At 38.1% G+C, this 24,015-nt stretch overlaps 1 protein-coding gene across 1 annotated transcript in view; it reads right to left on the reverse strand.

The window, feature by feature from the left end:
* LRP1B (LDL receptor related protein 1B) overlaps positions 1–24,015 on the reverse strand; it is a 1,293,242-nt gene that overhangs the window by 103,579 nt on the left and 1,165,648 nt on the right. The window contains 7 exon segments of the mRNA XM_043525164.1: positions 3,810–4,051; positions 6,286–6,325; positions 6,327–6,406; positions 16,527–16,661; positions 18,961–19,098; positions 19,349–19,471; positions 21,635–21,757. Coding sequence (XP_043381099.1) covers positions 3,810–4,051; positions 6,286–6,325; positions 6,327–6,406; positions 16,527–16,661; positions 18,961–19,098; positions 19,349–19,471; positions 21,635–21,757 — 881 coding nt within the window.

A 24,015-nucleotide genomic window follows, 5' to 3' on the forward strand; every position in this document is an offset into this window, starting at 1 on the left:
CAGATACAGATAGTGGGGCTCCTACCCTACCAGTATTCACCAAATCACACACCCCATTCTCTTCCCCCATGCGGTCCAAATAAAAACCTTTTTGAGAGACTGAAGAGCTGTTTTTAAGCAGTATTAATTAGGCATAGATATCTGCCACTTTTGCACAGAATGTACCTACTGAGCTTAGCCTCCCACGTTTCCATGGCGATCCTGACCTCCAGAAAGTCAGTGGAGGAACTTCCCTGAATTTTTAGGAGGGGCATAGCATATAGCAGAACTGGATCTGTCCACCTCTCCTTCACTTCACTATCCTCATGGACAGCCAAGATAAACTCAACTTGGCTCCCCCTCTCAGAAGGTAAGAAGAGAAAAAACATTCATTTGCCAGGGAAATGAAATTGGAGGAAGGATACTTAGAGGAGCCTGCAGATTGGTAAGAGTTAAATGACAGCTAGTAGAGATTTTATAGTATAGAGGAGAATATGGTACTATGGAGTCCATGTTCAGGTAGTCCATATCTATCATGTGAACACAAGTGTCAGGAATTAATACTAATTAAAAGAATAAAATAAATAATATGTAATCAATTATCTAATTTTGAAACACTTAGGTAAACAAAGGCACAAAGGTCACATTATTACCCTCAGCGGAAGTGGTCATAATGTCCTTAATGCAGTTCCAAGCTCCTTTTTTTTTTTTGGGGGGTGGGGGGTAAAATATCCAATCAATATTCATTTTACTTTCCACTAAAAACTATTTGAAAATACATTAAGAAAAAACTCAGCATTTCAGCAGAGGTGGATGAAGTGACATTTAGGTCTGTTTACAAATATTAAGCTATTTTTTTTTGCCTGAGAACACCAGTTAGGCAGTTAGCAATATAATGATATAAATTAAGAAAGGAATAAATATGAAATCCTGAATATGTACTCTTTTCATTTTTAAATACATAAAAATCATATCCCATGGGTATGTTATAGGATCCTTCCTTCCTTTTAGAAGGGAAGTTATAAGAAGGATCCACTTAGTCTTGCAACAGGATTCCAATATAACAGATTCCTTAATACTTGTGATATAGGAACAACCAAACCAGATCAGACAATTGGACCATCTGTTGCTATCGGTTTTAAATTTGTTGCCTTTCCATTGCACTGATCGTCCCCTTATTCTTAATTAAAGAGTGGTGTCAAATTTGTCTTTTTCAAACCATTCCTGCCTTACATGGGTCTGCACCTTGATGTGGTGCAAAGGCTTGTGTGCTTCATTGACTCTGAGAGCTATGTCAGTGGGAATTTTAACTCCTAGTTAGGTTACCCAAGCTGGATAAGTCAAAGGTTCTGGACAATATGAAAAGCATTCCACTGGTCCTCCAGGTTGGAGACTGAGCGTAAAAGCCAACAACCTATCCTCACAGGGAAGTGAAGCTATAGAAAAGCAACAAAGCAGCCATTCTGGCAAGCAGCATGCCAAATGGATTCTGTCTCAGCAGAAACAATGGGTTTTAGTGAAAACCATGTCTCTGAGAAATTCTTTATTAATGATAAAAACAAACTATGAATGTATGGGACATTAGAACAATGGCTGCAACAACAAAAGCGGTGCAGATGCTGAAAGAACTGGATGAATAGAATCGTGAAATCCTTGGAATAAGTGAATATCGATGGCCAGGAGCTGATAAAAAGTGATTCAAAAATGAAACGGTCAGAATATATTCAGAGAAACAAAATGATTAGCACTCAGAGAAAGTATAATTAATTAAGACTTCCAAATAGAAAAAACAGTTTATACACTAGAAGTTAATTAACAGACAATTGCTCCAAGATAGGTTTCAAATACCATACATGAAAATGACAATGAGACGATGAGATCAAAGATCAATTTTTCTATTGCTTACAAACTCTGACTGACCATATTCCCAAGCATGACATCTTTTTAGTAATGGGGGACTTCAGTGCCAAGGTTGGGGATAATACCTCGGTCCCTGCTGTTTTCTGCCTGTGCACAGAATAGTTTAGTCTCCAGAGGATGGTAATACTTTGGTTTAATTCTGTTTGTTGGGTTAGTGTCGGGGTGGCTGGATTGTGCTATTGGCCTGTGATATATAGCATTTCAGACTAGATGAAGAAAATTGACAGCCAATGGCTAATAGACAAGATATTACAACAGCAATTTCAAACTAAACTGAAGAACAGATTTTAGGTGCTACAAGATAACATTGACATATCCTAGCTCCATGACAGTATCACAGATGCTGAAACATTAATTGGTTTCCAAATAAGCACACCTAAAATCTGGATAAGTGAGGATAGGTGGAATTGTGTCAAAGAAGGAAACAAACCAAAGCAAACATTAGCTACTCAAAAACACTCCCAGAAAAAGAACCAGTTAAAAAAAAATCTGTATTAAAAAAGGAAAAAGCAGTGAAAAATAGCCTGAGAAGAGACAAGAGGAAATACATGGATCAAAGAATCTGGAGTGGCTCTAAAAGAGGTGATAGTAAAACACTTTATCAACTCCATAAGGTCCTATTAGCAAGTTTAAATGGTGAGCAATTTAAAGATGCACAGGGAAACTGACAATTTATTCTGACTGTTTATTTTCTGTGTTTTAGCCAGTTTATAATCCATGACAGAACTTTACCTCTCCTATCACTTAGTTTCCTTAATAACCTGTTGTGTGGGGCTTTGTCAAAGGCTTTTTGAAAGTCTAAGTAAATTATGTCACCTGGTTCTCCTTTATCTACAACTTTGTTTACATGATCAAAGAATTCTAAGAGATTAGATTTCTATAGTTTTCCTTCACAAAGAAGTGGTGGTTTCTCCCTCATTTTTAACGATTGTTTCTGTCAGCATTCCTGGACTGCCCCTTAGGTCTTTATTATAGGTTGAGTTACAGTGATTGACAGCAGCTGTAGATCTGGCTTGCAGTAAGTACACGTGTTATCTTCCAGTTCTCAGGTACAGTAACTGATTTTAACGAGAGGTTGCCTATTATTTGTTAGCAGCTCTTAAATTCCTTCAGAATTGTTGGAAGTACACCAGTTTATAACATTCCTCCATTTTTTGTCATTTTATATTTTTTCAATAATGCTTACTATGTCAAGGTCTCCGTCCTTCAGTCCACTGAAAGCTCTCTCACTCACTCATACGCACACACTCACCTATTAAGTTACAGCTACATCAGATCTCAACTGCCTGTATTAGCGATGTGCTGCCAATAGTTTAACAAAAATTATCTCCATTAGTCAGTAATAAGCTTCATGTACCGGGGAGTATATGTGTTTGCAGAAAAAAAGGTATAGGAGAGGGGAAAAGCAATTTATTTGTTTTCCTGTTTAAATGAAATTGATTTTCATAACTATAATTAAGGGAGGGCGTACTACCACTTGGCAAGCTAATATTAAATGCACTTTACTTGAATTTTGCTCTGCAAGTACTTTTATCATCTACAAGATAAATCATCTAACTAAGTGGTACCCAGAGAGGGGGTGATCTCAATAACAGACAAGTAAAGCATAACAACCTTCATTTTCATGGCAGAATTATAGCCAGGGGCTCCAGAAAACCCTTCAGAGCCCTCTCCGGAATGTTACTGTCCCGTAGAGTTTATAAGTAAGGAAGGTACTAGTGATTTATTTTGAAGCACATATTATTTGAATAAAGCCCTGATCAAGTAAAACTTATTTCATATATCATACGCATCTGCATAAATTTAATATTTTCACCAACCTAGACAAAATGGATATATATCATTGGAAAGGAGAAATAAGTAAATAAGCAAAGATTTGTATCTTGCAATTTTCAGGTTGGTTTACTTACGATCAAACCACTATTACTTTGTCTTCTTTCTCTGCCATGGAGCTTTCTGTAGAAAATACCTCCTGGATTAAACTGAGTACTCCAAATAATCATATCACCTTGATAATATACATCCATCCCAGTTATCCTTGAATTATGTTCAACATGTGAAATTTGTTGATGAACATCACTGTAGTTGAATGGATATATAAAACCCAGGATATCAGTGTCATTAGCAATGTAGAGAACTTGATCTTCAGAGCCTGGGGATTATTATAATGAAATACAAAAATAAAGTGAATTTCAACTAACACCTAGTAAAAAAATAAATATTTTTTCATTTGTATCGATTTTTTTTATTTGGTATAATTTCTTAATGTTAACAAGGGAACTTGATTTGCGTTTGCCCACCCTTATAAACACTATCACACTATTAGAAGTAGTAGAAGTAGTAATACTCTGTTAGTGCCTGCAGTGTGCTAGATGATGCCAATACACAGTCCTTGCCTCAAGAAGTTTATTGATTAAAAACACGAGCAACATATAAATGGTAGGGCAGATTGTGCAAACATAAAAATATAATTTTAATACTCACTACTTCATATATCCCATTTTCATATTCATTATGTACTTTTAAAATTTCTTAAATGAACATACATACATTAAAGGCAATTTTTACATGCCAAGATTTCATATGCATTATTTGAACTTGCTCTACAAATTAAGAAAGGGTAACGATCCTGTTTCCATTGAAGTTAACAGAGTTTTGAAACTGACTTCAACAGGAACACAAACGGAGCAGTGTTATGAACTATATTCACCATTAAATTCAGCATTTACTCATAGCGGTCTCTGAGATACCTCAGTTATTACCTATCTGAAATGCCCAGGTACCATTAATTATCTATATAATAGTATTCTCTGAAATCATAAGTGAAGTTTGAGAAAAATATATAATTATTGGATATATAAATAGCACACTAATGGTCTTTGCTTTATTTTAAAATTTAGATCATATTTGTCCACAATAAATGATTTACAGTAACTACCATCCAAGATTTCATGCCTTATGGATATAAGATATTCAAGGCCATTTGCTCCCCCACTATTGCTAATGTCACAGTGGAAGCTATTTCACAGGAAATAGTAACAGAAATAGTGGCCATGCAGTTATGTGCAATCCGTGAGAATGGTGCATTGACAGACAGGGTAATGAGTGTGACCAAAAACTTGTATGAAGACTAAGGATCAATAGATAAAGGTAATTATTAAATTATAAGCCTAATGTTAAATTCTTCTATGTCACCCTTGATTACAAGTAGCTGCCCATCAGCAGCAGCAGGGTGTGCTCAAGATCCTTTATCTTGATCTTATTGGTTCCTCAATGGAGATTATGAACCCTGATAGAGTTCTTATTACGTGTAGAGCAAATTAATATTGACTCAGGAAAGTCATCCTTCTGTGACAGGTCACCGTTAGGAGAAATGGGGCATTCAGTGTTCATATGGTGTTGACTGTTGCCACCCACAATACACTATAACCTCACCTCCACTGTAGGATTGTTAGGAACTACTATGGAAGTACTGTGGACATACTTTCATATATCCAACAATTGAAAAATGACATTTTAATAGAGAATAGAAATTTAAATTATTTCATTCCGGCAGTGGATTATTGCTTGTTTTCCTTTTAAGTCAATGAAAATTGACCCCCTACATGTTATATAATGTGGAGGAGCATAAAACACTTATTCCTTAACACAGTCCATTAGCATTTTGCCAACAATAATAATATATGCATATGTATTCACTTTGCATTTATATATTACTTCAAAGTATTATGCCACAGTGGGTAAATATTATTGTCCCACTTCCAGTTCGGCATACTAAGGCACAAAGAGATTAAGGTCAGATTTCAAAAAGTACCTGGGCACCTAAAGATGCATATGGGTGCCTAGCGGGATTTTCAAAAGTGCCCATGTGAATTAGGTACCTAAATACCTGTAGTACTGGGGCCCTAGGTGATTTGTCCAAGATTGCTCAGCAAACCAGTGGGAAAGCCTCCAAATACCCAGTCATTTGCTCCAAACATTAGAAAACATTTCCATGAAAAAAATCTGATTCTGCTCTCAGGCCTCTAAAACTTCAACAAAATATCTACATTATTTAATAAAATCTTTATCTGACTTTTCAGTCATTTGTGTTTTAATATTAATATTATGTGTCTTAACCTTTATGGAAGGACATATTTAAAACAGGAGAAATTGTAGTGGTAGAAATGTAAAAACACATGCAGGCAAAGAGACAACTTGCTTATGTATACTTGGAAAGACTGCTTTCTTGATGATCACAAGTAAATCTACATTGTTTGAACTATTTGACTCATTTTTCTTAACATGAATTATAAAGTCAAAATACAGTAGTAGCCATTAAATATGTAAATAATGATGTAAGTAATTAACTGATTATATTAATTAGTATAATTTTTGTAGCCTTACCTTTTGCTATGCAGCTGTTATTCTTTTCCTTATAATTTTCTCTCACACATACATTTGTATGATCCTTTAACATTAGTACATTGATGTGAACAGGTGCCAAATATCATGCATTCATTGATATCTAGGGGGAAAAAACACTCATCATAAGATAATACATACTTGGATTAAAATTATCAGTCCCACTGTTCTAGCTTCATCTGAACATGAACTTCTAAGCACTTCATTCCCTCATCCCAGCTGTGAAACAAAACGTCTCCTCACCAGACTCTCCTCCAGTCTTATTTTCGTCTCCCTGCCTTTCCTACTCGTCTCTAATATCATTATCCATTATCATTAATAAACATTTGTAATCAATTCTGAAGATTAAAAAGTCAGAGTATTATCAACATCTCCAAGGATCTCTCTATGGCATGCTCAAAACTGTCATTATCACCATTCTCATAGAAAACCTACACTTCACTTTCTTACTTGCCTACTCCCCTTTACTTAAGGTAAGGTTAGGTTGCAAAGCTCTTAGTCACATTTGTGAGTAGTCCCACCGAAGTAAATCAAAATACTTGTTCAAGTAACTGCTCATCAATTCACGACAGTTCACAATCTGCTCCTAAGAAAGGATATGGAGAAAGTGGATCTTCTCTCACTTTTCTGAGTAACACTTGCAGCACAACAATCTTGACTGCTCTCAAACTAGCTGGGCACCCTTTACATTGCAGAGGGCACCCTTCTCAAGGTATTTAATAACTCACTCCTCTCCCTTATTATATTTGATCTCAGTACAGCTTTCGAGGTTATAGATTGCTATTCTTCTTCAGCTTGTCAGAAAACAATTTGGTCACCAGTACCTTCATTTAGTAGTTTAAATTCCACCGCTTTAATGGATCTATTGAAATTCCTGTTGGAAGCTTAAAATCATCTGTTTACATCTTCCATTATGGAATCATTTAAACTTCTGACTTTGGTCCTCTGACATTTCATTGCTTGCTTTAATCTTGCTTTAATACCTTCAGGCAAATTACACACAAATCTAAATCCCTCTATCTCTTGCCCATCTTCTTATCTTGATTCGCTTAGCTGGTAGCTATGACGGAGGTCCTCATTCTTGTGAAAAGTCACATTTATCTCAACTCTTTCACTCCATTAACATTTTTTCCTGCTCCCTCATTTTTCTGGAAATCTCAACATTATTTCCTCTAGGATAATGTGCTATTTCTGTAAAGTGTTTTTGACATGTACATAGGACCATACACAAAAATTAAATGGTATTGAACTGTATGTTAATTACAATTATGCAACTAATTTCTCTATGCATCTCATTGAGAAAATGCTCCTTTTTGCAAAGCTAATTTAGTTAGGATGGATGAAGTTTCCACATGTCAGTGATCTTTCATTTTGAACTAACCTAAGAAATAATAGTGGCAATCTTAGTCTAATAGAAGCCTGACAGATAAAATAAAAACCAATAAACAAAAAACAAACTGGTTGTATGCGACATCTACTGATGAATTTAACTAATAGAACAGAGTTGACTGGGAAGAGTGAGTTAATGAAGAGGTGGAAAGAAGGGGAGAATCAAATTTACCCTTTCTGCATTCCTCAATTCCTGTTCTTGGAAGTGAATGGGACAATCGGCTGCTTAGTTAAGAGTGGTACAGAATGAAGGAATTTTAAGACGAGACGAAAGGGATTTTTATGCCTGAATGACTTGTCTGTACAATGGGTTTTTTTTTTCTAGTTAGTCCAATGAAAGGTATTACCTCTAAACAAATAATTAAAGATGAAGAAAAACTAAAGCAGAGAAAGCTTATATTACACTTCTTTCATCAAGGCATGTACAAACTCACATGTATAAATCTGTGTTTTCTGGCACTTGTGTGTCTAATGGGAAAAGGATTAAAGTTTGTAATATGAGTATGAATTCTGATGACGAATACTCCATATTACAAATTTAATCTTTTTCCCATCAGACACACAAGTGCCAGAAAACGCAGATTTATACACATGAATTTGTACATGCCTTGATGAAAGAAATGTAATATAAGCTTTCTCTGCTTTAGTTTTTGTTGCATGTGTTGGCATTAGTCTTGCACCCTGATGAACTTTCTTTATATAGAGGCATTAGCTCACTAAGTAAATTGATAAAGAAAATTTTAGATTCCTTCATTGGTTTTAAATACCCAGACAAATGATTATTTACCATAATACATTTAATTCTTAGAGAGCTGACTAAGTATAGACAGTATACCCTTGTAAGCCATGTTTCCTAGACTTTTTGGAAAGTAATGCCTGTTGGAGCCACACAAATGCCCTCTTGGTCCCAAGGAGTCAAATATTTTTGGCATCCTTTCCAATGAGAAAGTATGACCTAATTTGGATCAATTCTTCCTGTCCCTCACTGCAATAACCAATGAGCCCTGAGTGGCATAGGTTAAAAAATTCTGGATCTTATCTTCCAGTACCTAATAAGCATTTAGTTGTGGATGGGTGTGACATTATCTAATTAAAATATGACCATATAGATCATTGTTGAAACCACTGTTATATATTTGCAGCGAATATTGTACAAAGGTTGTCGAGAGAGGTGTCTATGAAAAGGTTATGATTTGATGGTTATGATTATGCAATCTGTATGCATGTATCATTTTTGTATTTGAAATTATGAGTAATGGCTCTATACTTGGATTTCAAATGTTTGCTCCTGGGGTAATGCTCACAAAGTAGCTAGCCAGCACATCTTGGAGGAACTGTTCAAATTAAGTGGCTCATCAAGAAACACTTGACTGACAGTGGACCATGGGAGATGCCCATCTACACTGAGTGGACTGTCATGTAAATGTGCTGTCCGGAGTGTAGGTAATTGCTTCCTGCAATGACTGAGGGAAATTGGGCATGAACATGTGACTTGCCCATGTGACTCCAAACTCCATCTTATTGCTGTAATTTTCCACAGTAAGAACAATGGGATGCCGTCCACATGGCAAAAGCTATGAAAGGCCCTGGAAACACCTCCATTTTCTCTTCAATCTGTTTCCTACCCCGGAGGAACTTTGCTACAAACTGAAGCTCTGACCAAAGGACTGAATGACCCATCCAAGCTGTGGATGTACTCCAGAGACTTGACTTAAGCCAGAAGTTTATTCCATCACGGCTACAAGCCTGAACCAATAATTTTGCCATTACTGTATGTAACTGATTCATTTAACGCTCACATTTCTTTCTTTCTTTTTATAAATAAACCTTTAGATTTTGATATTAAAGGATTGGCATCAGCATGATTTTGGTGTAATATTTAAGCTATATATTGACTGGGTGTAGAGCTGGTCCTTTGGAATCAGAAGAACCTATTATTTGATGAGACTGGTTGTAAAGAACCACTCATCTCTGAACCCACTGTTTTTGGTGGTAGGACCTGGAATGCCTGAGGAAACTGCCTTTGTGTTTTCTTGTTAGCCAGTGTGGTGAAACAGGAGTTTACTTTTGTGGCTGGTTTGGTATATCTCATAAAGGAATAACCACCAGTTTTGAGTTGTGTTTGCCCTATTTTTCAGCAGTTCATCCTGAATTTGGCATCCTCAGTTGTGACACACTAAGGCATGGTTACAATGGGATCCTGGAACTGATGACCCACTTGAGGAGAGATAGTACTGAAGAGGACCCCCCACTGATGATATCATTATTACCATTATTTATCATTTTTATTACCACAGTGCCTAAGAGCCCTAGACCTGGACTAAAACCTCCTTGTGATAGGTGTGGTAGAAACACAGAACAAGAAGACAGTCTCTACCCTAGAGGGTCTTACAGTCTAAATATAAGATAAGAGATGACTCATGGATATAAACAGATGGGGAAGTACATATAAACAATGAGACAGTATTGGTCAGCATGACAGGCATTGGTCTCTGCACACCAGCAGCCTAAACCTAGTGAAGTTTTTAATAAGCATCATGGCAAAGGAAAGTTTTGAGGAAGGATTTGCACGTGGATAATCAGGTGGCTTTGTGGATATTTATGGGGAGCACCTCCCAAACATGAGAGGGAGAATGGGAGAAAAATTTTGAAAATTTAACAAAGGGGCCATGGAGACTAGCATCATTGGCTGATTAGAGGTGAGCACTGGCAGCTCAACAGCAAATGAGAGATGATAGATAGAATGCGGACTGACTGTGAAAGGTCTTGAAAGTGAAAACAAGCAACTCATGTTTGATGCAAAAGAGAAGAGGCAGCCGGTGGAGTGATATGGTCAAAGTGATGCAATAGGAAAATGACCTTTGCAGCAGCATTCTGAATGGATATAGGTGAAGTAAGCTTGCATTTGTTAAAGCCAGAGAGAAAGATGTTACGGTAATCAAGACATGAGATGTCAAGAACTTGGATGAGAGGTATAGTTCTATGTGTATGGATAGGAAAGGGCATATCTTAAAGATGTTATGTATGTTATATATATATGTTATATATATATATATAGTTGATTTTTTTTCTGCATAACATATATATAACACATATATCACCTGTATGTGAGAACCTAGAAAGAAGCCGGAGTCAAAGAGGATGCCCAAATGATGGGCCTGGGTGACAGGTGTTGTCCACACTGATCAAGAAAGAAGGTAGCAGATTCATAGGCATTCAGGGTAGTCCCTGTCCTAGCATGTTAAAATGGAATAAATCTTTGTGATGCTGAGGCCACCTCTTATGCTGATATTACACCAGTATGCCTTTACAATAGATTTCATAGGTACGGATGGATTATGCAGAAGTCAAATTTGGCTTTGACATTGCAGACATTTCCCACTAGAAGGCTCACTTCTCAGAGTAATCTTCTTAATGGTTATGAAACCTTAGTGCTCATTGAAAACAGACACTATAGCCTTAGATCCTATTCTGTCTGACAACAACTTTTTGGTGTCACGGTGGCCCATGATCAGTTTTCACCAAAAAAGGCTAATATAGTGAACACCAGTGAAAATAAGGCAGGATCTGAGGCCAAAATAGGGAGAGAACAAGTTAAAAATTACTTAGACAAGTTACATGTCTTTAAGTCACTTGGACCTGATTAAATACATCCTAAAATACTCAAAGAGTTGACTGAGGAGATATCTGAGCCATTAGCGATTATTTTCAAAAACTCATGGAAGAGGGCAAACATAGTAGCAATCTATAAAAAGGGAAATAAGGACAATTCAGGGAATTACAGAGCTGTCAACTTAATTTCAGTACCTAAAAATATAATGGAGCAAATAACCAAGCAATCAATTTGCCAGTATCTAAAAGATAATAAGGTGATAAGTAACAGTCAGCATGGATTTTTTCAAGAACAAATCATGTAAAACCAACCTAATAGCTTTCTTTGATAGGGTAACAAGCCTTGTGGATGAGGGGAAACAGTAGATTTGGTATATCTTGACTTTAGTAAGGCTTTTGATGCAGTCTCACATGACTTTCTCATAAACAAACTAGGGAAATACAATCAAGATGGAGCTACTATAAGGTGGGTGCATAACTGGTTGGAAAACCATTTCCACAGAGTAGTTATCAGTGATTTACAGTCACTGGAAGGGCACAATGAGTGAGGTCCCTCAGGAATTGGTAGTGGGACTGGTTCCGTTCAATATCTTCATCAATGATTTAAATAATGGCATAAAGATTACACTTATAAAGTTTGTGGATGAAACAAAACACAGAGGGGTTGGCCAGGGCTTTGGAGGAGAGGCTTAATATTCAAAATGACCATGTCAAACTGGAGAAATGGTCTGAAGTAAAGAGGGTGAAATTCAATAAGAACAAATGCAAAATACTCAATTTAGGAAGGAAAAATCAATTTCACACATATAAAATGGGAAAAGACTGCCTACAGAAAGAAATATGGGGATATGGTTGATCACAAGCTAAATATGAGTCAACATTATAACATTGTTTCAAAAAAAGCAAACATCATTTTGGGATGTATTAGCAGGAGTGTTATCAGCGAGATATGAGAAGTAATTCTTCCACTCTACTCCGCACTGATTTGGCCTCAACTAGAGTATTCTCTCCAGTTCTGGGCGACACATTTAAGGAAAGATGTGAACAAACTGGAGAAAGTCTAGAAGAGAGCAACAAAAATGATTAAAGGTCTAGAAAACATGACCTGTGAGGAAAGACTGAAAAAGTTGGGTTTGTTTAGTCTGGAGAAGAGAAGTCTGAGAGGGGACATGATAACAATTTTTCAAGTACACAAAAAGTTGTTACAGGGAAGAGGGAGAAAAATTGTTCTCGTTAACCTCTGAGAATAGGACAAGAAACAATGGACTTGAATTGCAGCAAGGGAGGTTTAGGTTGGACTTTATGAATGGAGCTCGGCTGTTCTCAGTGATGGCAGATAACAGAACAAGAAGCAATGGTCTCAAGTCGCAGTGAGGGAGGTCTAGATTGGGTATTAGGAAACACTATTTCACTAGGAGGGTGATGACACACTGGAATGGGTTACCCTGGGTGGTGGTGGAATCTCCATCTTTAGAGGTTTTTAAGGCCTGGCTTGACAAAGCCCTGGCTGGGATGATTTACTTGGAGTTGGTCCTGCTTTGAGCAGGGGGTTGGACTAAATGACCTTCTGAGGTATCTTCCAACCCTAATCTTCTATGGACTCTATGATTAGGAAATGCTTCCTAACTGTCAGGGTAGTTAAGCACTGGAACATATTGATTAGGGAGGCTGTGGAATTTCAGTAATCTTTAAAAAAGGGAAGAAGGAGGATCCTGGGAACTACAGGCCAGTCAGCCTCACCTCAGTCCCTGGAAAAATCATGGAGCAGGTCCTCAAGGAATCAATTCTGAAGCACTTAGAGGAGAGGAAAGTGATCAGGAACAGTCAGCATGGATTCACCAAGGGCAAGTCATGCCTGACTAATCTAATTGCCTTCTATGACAAGACAACTGGCTCTGTGGATGAGGGGAAAGCAGTGGACGTGTTGTTCCTTGACTTTAGCAAAGCTTTTGACACAGTATTCTTGCCAGCAAGTTAAAGAAGTATGGGCTGGATGAATGGACTATAAGGTGGATAGAAAGCTGGCTAGATTGTCGGGCTCAACGGGTAGTGATCAATGGCTCCATGGCTAGTTGGCAGCCGGTATCAAGTGGAGTGCCCCAACAGTCGGTCCTCGGGCCGGTTTTGTTCAATATCTTCATTAATGATCTGGAGGATGGTGTGGATTGCACCCTCAGCAAGTTTTCAGATGACACTAAACTGGGAGGAGAGGTAGATACTCTGGAGGGTAGGGATAGGATTCAGAGGGACCTAGACAAATTAGAGGATTGGGCCAAAAGAAATCTGAAGAGGTTCAACAAGGACAAGTGCAGAGTCCTGCACTTAGGACGGAAGAATCCCATGCACAACTACAGACTAGGGACCGAATGGCTAGGCAGCAGTTCTGCGGAAAAGGACCTAGGGGTTACAGTGGACGAGAAGCTGGATATGAGTCAACAGTGTGCCCTTGTTGCCAAGAAGGCCAAGAAGGCATTTTGGGATGTATAAGTAGGGGCATTGCCAGCAGATTGAGGGACGTGATCGTTGCCCTCTATTCGACATTGGTGAGGCCTCATCTGGAGTACTGTGTCCAGTTTTGGGCCCCACACTACAAGAAGGATGTGGAAAAATTGGAAAACGTCCAGCGGAGGGCAACAAAAATGACTGGGGAGTGGAACACATGAGTTATGAGGAGAGGCTGAGGGAACTGGGATTGTTTAGTTTGCGGAAGAGAAGAATGAGGAGGGATTTGATAGCTGCTTTCAACTACCTGAAAGGGGGCTCCAAAGAGGATGGATCTAGACTGTTCTCAGTGGTAGCAGATGACAGAATGAATAATGGTCTCAAGTTGCAGTGGGGGAGGTTTAGGTTGGATATTAGGAAAAACTTTTTCACTAGGAGGGTGGTGAAACACTGGAATGCGTTACCTAAGGAGGTGGTGGAATCTCCTTCCGTAGAAGTTTTTAAGGTCAGGCTTGACAAAACCCTGGCTGGGATGATTTACTTGGGGACTGATCCTGCTTGGAGCAGGGGGTTGGACTACATGACCTCCTGAGGTCCCTTCCAACCCTGATATTCTGTGATTCATTGGTGGTTTTTAAGAACAGGTCTGTTCTAGTTATTATGTAGTCCTACCTTGAGTGCACGGGACTGGACTAGATGATCTACTGAGGTCCATTCCAGTCCTACACTTCTGTGATTCTATGACATGCCTAACTTTGAATCCAAACTTGGCTTAGTCTGTGACTTCACAGCTGATCCAACGTTAGATGCAGGAACTGCAATCATAAGGCCTCATCTGTGAGGAAGGCACGGGGACTCTGCATTTTATAAAAGGTTGAAGTATGAAGGTCTTATAAACAAAGTAACCATCTAGGGCAGTGTTTCCCAAACTTGGGACACTGCTTGTTCAGGGAAAGCCCCTGGCGGGCCGGACCAGTTTGTTTCGCATCTGCAGGTTCGGCTGATCGCGGCTCCCACTGGCTGCGGTTCGCTGTGCCCGGCCAATGGGGGATGCGGGAAGAGGCGGCCAGTACGTCCCTCAGCCTGCGTCACTTCCCGCAGCCCCCATTGGCAGGGTACAGCGAACCACGGCCAGTGGGAGCCGTGATCGGCCGAACCTGAGACACGGCAGGTAAACAAACTGGTCCGGCCCACTAGGGGCTTTCTCTGAACAAGCGGCATCCCAAGTTTGGGAAACACTGAGCTAGGGAATGGGCTTCAAGCAGAGTGAAAAGCAGTTATGTGTGTCTGCCTCCAAGACCATGGATGGGCAAAGTACGCAGCACTTGAATCCTTTTTTTCTTATTTGAGTTTTTGGTGGGGTGACCATCCTTGTCCCAAGGCTGCTGTGACCCAAGGCCAGAATAAAAAACCTGAATGTGTAATGGTGCAAATTACCTAAAATACACCAGAAATTAAATAAATTTTGGATTAATCCTCCTGGAAAAAAGCACTCTGGTGACAGAGAAAGTGTCACTGTATTGGCATCTGGCTACATAATGGCAAGAACTGAGGTGGTTGGCTCTACACTGAGGTGACTGGGTCCTTTTATAACCTCAACTATGAATGTGCAGTGCCACACAAGGTTGGTTCTGCTTGCAGAAAAGGTTCCTAAAGTTCAGTGACACTGGAGCACACAACCTCCCAAGACTGAATATGCAGAGGCCACCTCAATGAAGAGCACACTTTAGCATTGTTGAAGGAGTGCCTGAAAAACCATAATGGAGCATCTCATGTTTTTCAGAAGTATCAAAAGTTCATTTTACAGTACTCTTTAATAAAGAGTCCTATAAACTCAAGAGGATGTCAGTAATGCTATACCTTCTAAGTGAATGAAACTAATTCTCTGACAGTTCCTGTGATGTTAATTCTTTAATTTGCATTGCTAAACTAGAGCCAGATCAAAAACAACCAAATTCCTAGCAGTAGTTTTCCATATTATAAGTATATCATGTGTGATTAGTTTCACAGTCCAATTACTCTCAGATGTAAAATGACATTCCATAAGCACGCATAATTTTTATTAGCTGTACAAATTTATTAGTGTTTGTGATATGATTGTTTGTGATGGCAGGAGGCAGGGCTCAGAAGCCCCAGGCTCACTTCCAGTTTGTGTCTTATGCTTCAGGGTTTCAATCAGCTCACCTGCAGGGGTCAGAAATTTTGTTTATTTTTATCTCTTTCCTCTGAAGCATCAGTGAGGGCCACAGCTGGAAATGGGACACAGGATGGGGTAGGCCAGGGCTTTGAGGTGGCATTGAGCATTCTCTCTCCCGATACTTGGCTGGTGAGTTCTTGCTCACATGCTCAGGATCTAACTGATCAACACCTGTAGGACCAGGAAGGAATTTTCCTCAAGGTTTTTCGCCTTCCTCTGCAGCATGTGGGTGCAGGCCATTTGACAGGATTACCTGGATTACCTATCACAATCATTTCTCTGCCATTGGTGCGACCGTGGGAACTGGTACATCTCAGTCCCTTCTATTCTTTGTCTCTGGCACATAATAGGTTAGTTGGGCTGTAAGACTTTGTCCTAATTTCAGTTGCTGGTTTTAATGTGTGGGTGCTGCATGGTGTTGGTGGCCTGTGATATTCAGGAAGTCAGACTAGATGATCTGGTGGTGCCTTCTGGCCTTAAACTCTATGACTCTAAAAGCAATCGTTTGATTTACTTAGTAAAAGGATGTAGAAGAATTGCAATAGAAAGCTTTAATGAAAGCTGCAAAGGAAATATACTGTACCTTCACATTGCCTATTCCTCCTGTTTCTCTGAAATCCAGGCTTACACTGACAGAAAACTAATGATTTTGTTTGATTACAGTATGCATCATCTCCACAAGGATTCACATCAGCTTCACAAGGATATTCAGTGGCACCTATGGGAATAGACTTAAATTGGTAAAATGGAATATCTATAAATGGTGAAATACTTAATTGTTAGAATTGCTCTCTTATTTTTTATGATACATTCTATTTAATTAAACAAATTTGACTGTAACTACGAAAGCTGCTTGAATACAACAAAGGTTTCTGAAAATTTTAAATTAATTTCAGACATGCTCACAATACTTCTGTGTTTAATTTCAACAAACATTTGTCCAACCGATTATTATTGGCAAAAATATCTGAACAAGGTTTTTGTGGAAATGGACTCTTAAATTCTCACATGTGGCTGTCCACAAATGATGTGCCTGAACTCTCATCCAATTAGGGAATGGAAACAATAACATGTTTCTTATCTGCCCTAGCCAACTAATTAATACTAATATAGTATGGCATATTTTCAGATAACTATATTTGTGATCAAGCCAAAAAAAATTTAAAAACCACAATTACGCATACAAAAATCCTCTCAAACATCTCTGAACAACAAACAAATATAGGAAATTGCAAGCTGGCGTAAATATTCCACATGGAAAAGAAGAAGCTCAGTTTGTCAGATAAATTATTCATTTTTCGTCACTCAACTCTAGTAAATATCCATTTGTATTTTAGCAGTGGGTATTTTACTGATTTTATGCATTTGTTCAACTACATATGATACAGTTCATCCATACAACTAACATGTAAGAACCTTAAACTTCCTCCCATTCTGTGGGGAACTCTAACACTAAGTTCCTGTTAAAAAACAAACCACAATCATTTTCTGCAGGACAAAAGGAATTTTAAGATTACTGTATAACAAATAGTTTTATTTCACTATGGCCAAAATGATACCAAAACCATAAAATAGTGGAACACATCTTTATGTATATCTCATTTTTTTTTACTATTATGGAGGATACACAGCATAAGAACAACCTCAAAAAGAATTACTGCAGCATCCACTAGCACATTAGTTAAGTATCTCTTGGTATTTCCAAGATGCATCTTTGCAAAGCTTGTCCATTGGTGCACCCCCTCTCTGGCTAAGGAGATGGACATGGTTATTGTGGAGTGGGCACTAAGTTTCAGTGGACAGGGAACTCTGTAGCTTTGTAAACTCCAGGATAATGAACTTTATCTATTTGGCTATGATATATCTGGATTTCACTGTACTCTTGAAGAGAATGAAAATAGATTCAGCTTCTTTCTCAAACATGGAGGATAGTGGAAAGCTCTCCCATTCTCTTGACTGAGATGACCATTACCCAGGAATCTATTTTCTGGGAGAGAACTGCAGAGCCTCAAAGGAAGATTTATACAATCTGAGAAGGTCCGGGTTCATACTCCTCAGACCTCACAGGGGAACTAACTGGAGGTTAGAGAAAGGGATAAGGATCCTAACCTCAGATTACTCTAAAAATCCATACTCCTGACACAGAGAACCAGAATTTCATATAAATGCCTGTTCATATGAGACATTCGGCTTACCTGTCGTATCAAAGAAGTTTGAAACAAGCCTGAATAAATGTATTATTAGGCTTATCTGACTGAAACTTTGACCAAATTTGTATGTCCCACAAGCTGCAAGGACATAAATGGAAAAATGAAGAGAGGCTGTGAAAGCCACTCTCATATAGTCTAGAATTATTCTAGCTCATATTGAGTTAATTATAGCTGCATGATTTTGGCAAACAGCTGGCTTTCTTAGCATACTGCAACCATCCTAAGAAAACAACCCATTGCCACAAGGTACTATAATTTAATGTATTTTCTGCACAGTAAATGTATGTTAATAAAATTTAGGTGTACGAAAGTTGTTAGCTCATTGAATTTATTTAAATAAAATATATCTGTGTGACTAGCAAGTCTTGAAAAACTGTATTATCAATGTTTGGATAAGTTTCTTCTGTCAGCTTAGTTTCAGTGATTTTGTTTCAGATCAAGAATTTCATATCACAAAACCTTTTTATTCGTTTCAATAGAGAAGAATAGGTGTGAAATGAAATATAATCAATTTAAACAGCTAAACCAGCTCACAATGGATTGAGTCATCTCTTGAAGGGTCAGATAGTTGATTATTTTCTGAAGCAAAATAACTATTATTTGGAAAAGTTGTTAATTTTCTTCATATTCTACTTTAAACCGTTAGTCTCAGCTATATTAGTTTGGATACTACATAGGTTACACTTTTTTATGTTAATGAAAACTCTGTTTTGTTGGATAGGTTCTGCATGAAAGAATACCAGTTCATTGTGTTACTTCTTTTGTGCTACAAGTATGAAAAACAGACAGCTTATCAACCGGACTCACTTATTTTGCATCCTTGCTCATCTGAACCATCTCCACAGTCATCAAACCGATCACACTGCAGCTCCATGGGTAAACATTTCTTATCACTACAAGTAAACTCATCCTTTTTACAAGGTTGTGCTTTATATGGGATCTTATCTACATAATTACAAATGAAAAATCACAAGAAGATTAGCATTTCATATTGTTTAGACTACTTGCACATAAAAATGGAAATGACCACAAAGCATTAAAGAGTTTCAAAGATGTCAAGCCTAATTGTTTTGAGAATTAAATTATGACCCACAAACTTTCAATTAAGCTTTTTGTAAGTACAATTTAATCTTTGTAATAAAATTTGCCTTTAATTGTTTTTTAATTGAATGCCTTAAAAGGTAAATCCACCTACCACAGTGATCTTCATCTGAGTTATCACCACAGTCATCAATCTCATTGCAAATCTGTTCAGGTCGCAGACAAACCCTGTTGTTTCTACATCTGTACGGTCTTGTAGGTGGACATGGAAATTTGACTGTAGAAAGAAAACATCAGACAGCATCCATTAATATAGAATAACAACAATCTTTTGTACTTATGCACAAGCATCCTTCAGTTGCTCATAAAGCTTACCTGTCTTTGTGTTGTGCCTCCTTCCAGTGTGGTAAACGAGCACTGGATGTGTATGCTTTTATGATTGCATGATTTTATGCCCTCCTGATGTGATTTAAGCAGTTAATCAATTTAGTTGATTTTTTGTTTAAAAAAAGGAGGCAGGAGATATTGGAGTTGCTCAAAACCTTATCTAGTGTTGAAGCAGAGCCCAGACGTTTATGCTAACAATCACATATAGTCATCAATAGAAAACTGGAAAATGTTCATAGTACAAAAACTGGCCAATTCGAGTATCCACCCCTTTCCTTACCCTTAAACTCACAAGAGATAAAAGACATCTGCTAGGAAAATATAAACATAAACAATCTTAAATAAATTAGTTAATAATACACATATTCACAATTCTTTGAACCGTAGATCTCAAATGACTTTACATAGGGGAGTAAGTATCATTGTTCCCATTTTATGGATAGGAAAACTAAAGCACAGAGAGATGGAGTGACTTGTCTGAGGTCATGAAGCACTGGCACAGCTTGGAACATAACCCAAGTCTCTTGATTCTTTTTTTCCACGTATTTATCCCACAATCTCTCCATCTCTATATTTTTTCCTCTTTCCTGCCCTCTTCATTTTGATGTATTGTTTTCTAGTGGTTTATTATGCTCTCACTTTCAGAAGCAATATCTCTCTTTAATTGGTTTATCTTGTTCATATTTGCCCCACTCTCAATTTTCAATGCTTGTGTCATCTTTCATGTCATACTGTCTTTCCCTTTGTCATCTTTTTGTTATTTCTATCCCTCCACTCACTGGGCTCAATGTCTTATTTTTAATCTGCTAATAGTAATGACCACTGTTGAATCTTGAGAGGCAGCTGGGACCTCCCTTCCTCTACTCACTCATAGAGCAGAAGCTGAGCAAGCTGTCCTGCTGATCTGTCCCGCAGTAGAAGCCACACAGGTTGCTTAGAGGAGCTGGTTCAGTTGCAGGCATCTAGTTCATGGCACTATGGGCTCATGACAACCCTAGTTTCACTTATGAAAGCTCCAGTAAACACTCAGATTGTTTGGGGCTCTGCTCTAAAATTGAACAAGTTGCACTGAGAGAGTTTGTGAGAAAAATGAAGGCTGAAAGGGGATACAACTACTATTTATAAATACCTCAGGGGGCAGGGGCAGTGGAGCCTTCCCAGATGTGGGGGGGGGGGTGTCATGGGCTTCTGACCTCCTCCCTGAGGCACCTCCTCTTCCCCCCCAGGCCACGCCTCTGCCCCACCCTTCCTATTCCCCAGGTGGCCCCATCCCCGGCAAAGCCAGAAGCCTGAGCGGGGCCAGAGAGCCCGGGCTCTCCTCCCGGGGCAGGTGGAGCGACCCAGTCTTCCACAGCTGCTCACACAGCTCTTACCCCGACCCAGCCCTTACCATGGCTGTTTTTTATGCTGATGGGAGAGCTCTCTCCTGTTGGCATAGAGTCTCTTCACCAAAGGCCCACGAGCCAATTCACTTAAGCCCACTTCCACATTAACTGAATTGGCTCGTTAGCACTGACCCTCCACTTGATAAGGCAACTCCCATCTTTTCATATGCTGTGTATTTATACCTCCTACTGTATGTTCCACTCCATGCATCTGATGAAGTGGGTTTTAACCCACAAAAGCTTATGCCCAAATAAATGTGTTAGTCTCAAAGGTGCCACAAGGACTCCTCATTGTTTTTGCTGATACAGACTAACACGGCTACCACTCTGAAAGCTGTACCAGAGCAATTGTAAACCCCATTTGAGAGAAAAAAATAGGTATTTGCTTATTGCCATTTCTGATTTTAAAATCTCCACTGGATTGTAGAATAATATAATTTAATGTAAATTTTGTTTTTATCTAAGCTTACTGTTTGTATACCCATATTTAAGACAATCCTTTAAAAGTCAAATGAGGAAAAGCATAACTTAGAGTCTTTGACAGAAAAGAGGTAGTGAAGCGAGTTCTATATATTCCTAAATTGAGGGTTGTAAACTGTACATCTTTCTACTTCACTAATTCACTTCAGTGCCATGAATACAAAGCATTAAAATAACAAAAGGCATACCACACATTTCAGGGACTTCATCTGAGTTGTCTCCACAGTCATCTTCTCCATCACACACCCAAAAATGGAGTTTACAAAGTGAATTGTTGCACAGGAACTCATCGGCTTTACATATATTTCCCCCTTGAAGAAATAAATAACTGTGAATTCATGGTATAAATAAAACAAAATACACCCTATTTTCATTTGTCCGTATGCTACGGTCAGCTAATGAAACATGGAGCATGAAAGGGGCAAATCCAATGGGGGAAGGCTTGGGAGGGGCATGCAAAAAGGGGAAATGGCCATTCAATATATTTTCCTCAACACAGCATAGCCACTCATTGCTCTTTCTTCATTTTGTGGCTCCTGTAATGGAGCCAAGTTCTGTGTGACTTTGAGGGGCTAAGGCAGGGAAAGAGGTACAGGAGTCAGGAGACAACCACCCCATGTAATATGTTCCCCTTGCAGGTGTATTTTAACTATAATAGTTAAAATATCTTAGAATCATAGAACCATAAAGTTAGGAGGTACAGCAAAGGTCAGACAGTCTAAGCCTCTGCCAAGACGTAGGATTTGTTGTGTCTAAACCATTAAAGACTATCCAGCTTCTTTTCGAAAATCCTCAGTTAAGGAGCTTATTTTAATCTTCTTCTATGCAACTTTTCTTTATTGCAGAGGAATTCTGAGGGCAAAGGACTTGATTACATCAGGACACATGGCTGCAAGGTGCAAGTGGTGCAAACCAGGAGAAACACAAAGAAAGGTTCCAGCTTAGTCAAGGACATACCCCTCCAGGTTTATCCTAAATGGATTCTGATGCTCCAGCTTTGGCTCTCCATTCATCCTCCCAAATCCACTCTGCTACAGACCATATATTCCATAAGTAATAGAGCGTAACAGCCCAACAAACACCTTTTGTGTCTTTTCAGTAACAGAGTGGATGGTTTGGGTTTGCTTGTTAATTCAGCTCAAAAAAGGTTTTTATTTTCCAAAGGACCATTAAGAGACAAGAGAGAGAAGTTACCTTATATAACTTTAATTATAAAAGTCCAAGTATTTATGGTATTTCCTCCTTTTCCAATATGCCTAACTCTTTCCTGAAGTGGTGTAACTTGTATTCTATTAAAAACACTTCAATCAGCATTTAGATTATTAAATATGTTGTTAATTATTTTGTTCATATATCAATTATATCACAATACAGAATTGATTTTCTTTATCAAATTAACAAGAAATTTAGTAAACAATAACAGGTTTTTGGTTTTTAAACAATTAAAAACATTAGGTAGATTGGCATACATACTGAATACAAACAAAAGAATAATTTGCTATGTTTACTAGGTTTTCAGTTCTCTAACCTAAGTAATATAGTCATTTCTGTTTTGTTCAAGGTTTTTAATAATCCATCCACTTGAAGTTTTCACAATAGGAACAGATGCTGTAGTATTAAGAACAGCTTCTGGCTTCTTGTATTCATTTGTGGTAGCAGTAACTAGTGAAATGACAGGCTTAGCTGCTATTTCAATTTAAGGATCAACACTATTTATCTGTTTGAGTATCTATTTAATTGACAATAACTCCCCATTCTTTTAAAATATGGTAAAATGTTTGAAAAATTCTCTTTACAAATTGCCTTTTTTATGAATCGCATATAGGGTTTTTCTCCCTTGACCACTGCACAAGCCATCAGGGTTTTTTTTTTTCTTTACATAATATGGCACTTACTGACATCATCTGCTTTAATCTTTAGGAGGGTTCTCAAAGAACTGTTATAGTCACTTTTATATTTTCATTTGCACATTGGACTTGTTTAAACTTTGACCTTCTAGGATGCAAATCATTTTCAAATGTGAAAAGTGTAACTTATATTGGTCTAAACAAGCATCAGTCAGTTTGGACTAAACAGTTGATGAAGTGGGATTTGTTCTGCAGGTCATAAGGGACAAAAAGGAGTGAGTTATCCCTGCCTGTTCTTTCATCCTTTCCATTTCCTTGGGGATAATATGGGCTGTTAGTAATGTGCTGCAAACTGTATTTTTCTAGAACAGCTTTGAAATCTTGCTTTGTGAAATGTAGACCATTTATAACTAGTTCCCCTGGAAATCCATAATGACTAATCACCCTTTCATTTTTTTTCAGTTACACAGTCTCGTGATATTAGAAAAATATGCAGAACCTACTTCTCTCACCTACAATGGTGTATCTCAACTGATTTCAGTGGAGTTATTCCTGATTTATGTAATTTTCAGAGGTAAATCAGATGGCAATCTCTGTGATACCTTGAATAATACTCTTGCAATTAGATAGTTTTGTCCATTTAGCTCATAGAGGTCTAAACCTCTTCTCTTTCATGGACTGTCTGTTAAGTGTTGTATCAAAGTTTTCTTTTTCTTCATTTT

The sequence above is a fragment of the Chelonia mydas genome, chromosome 11 (genome assembly GCF_015237465.2).
Source record: "Chelonia mydas isolate rCheMyd1 chromosome 11, rCheMyd1.pri.v2, whole genome shotgun sequence".
Classification (NCBI taxonomy): Eukaryota; Metazoa; Chordata; order Testudines; family Cheloniidae; genus Chelonia; species Chelonia mydas.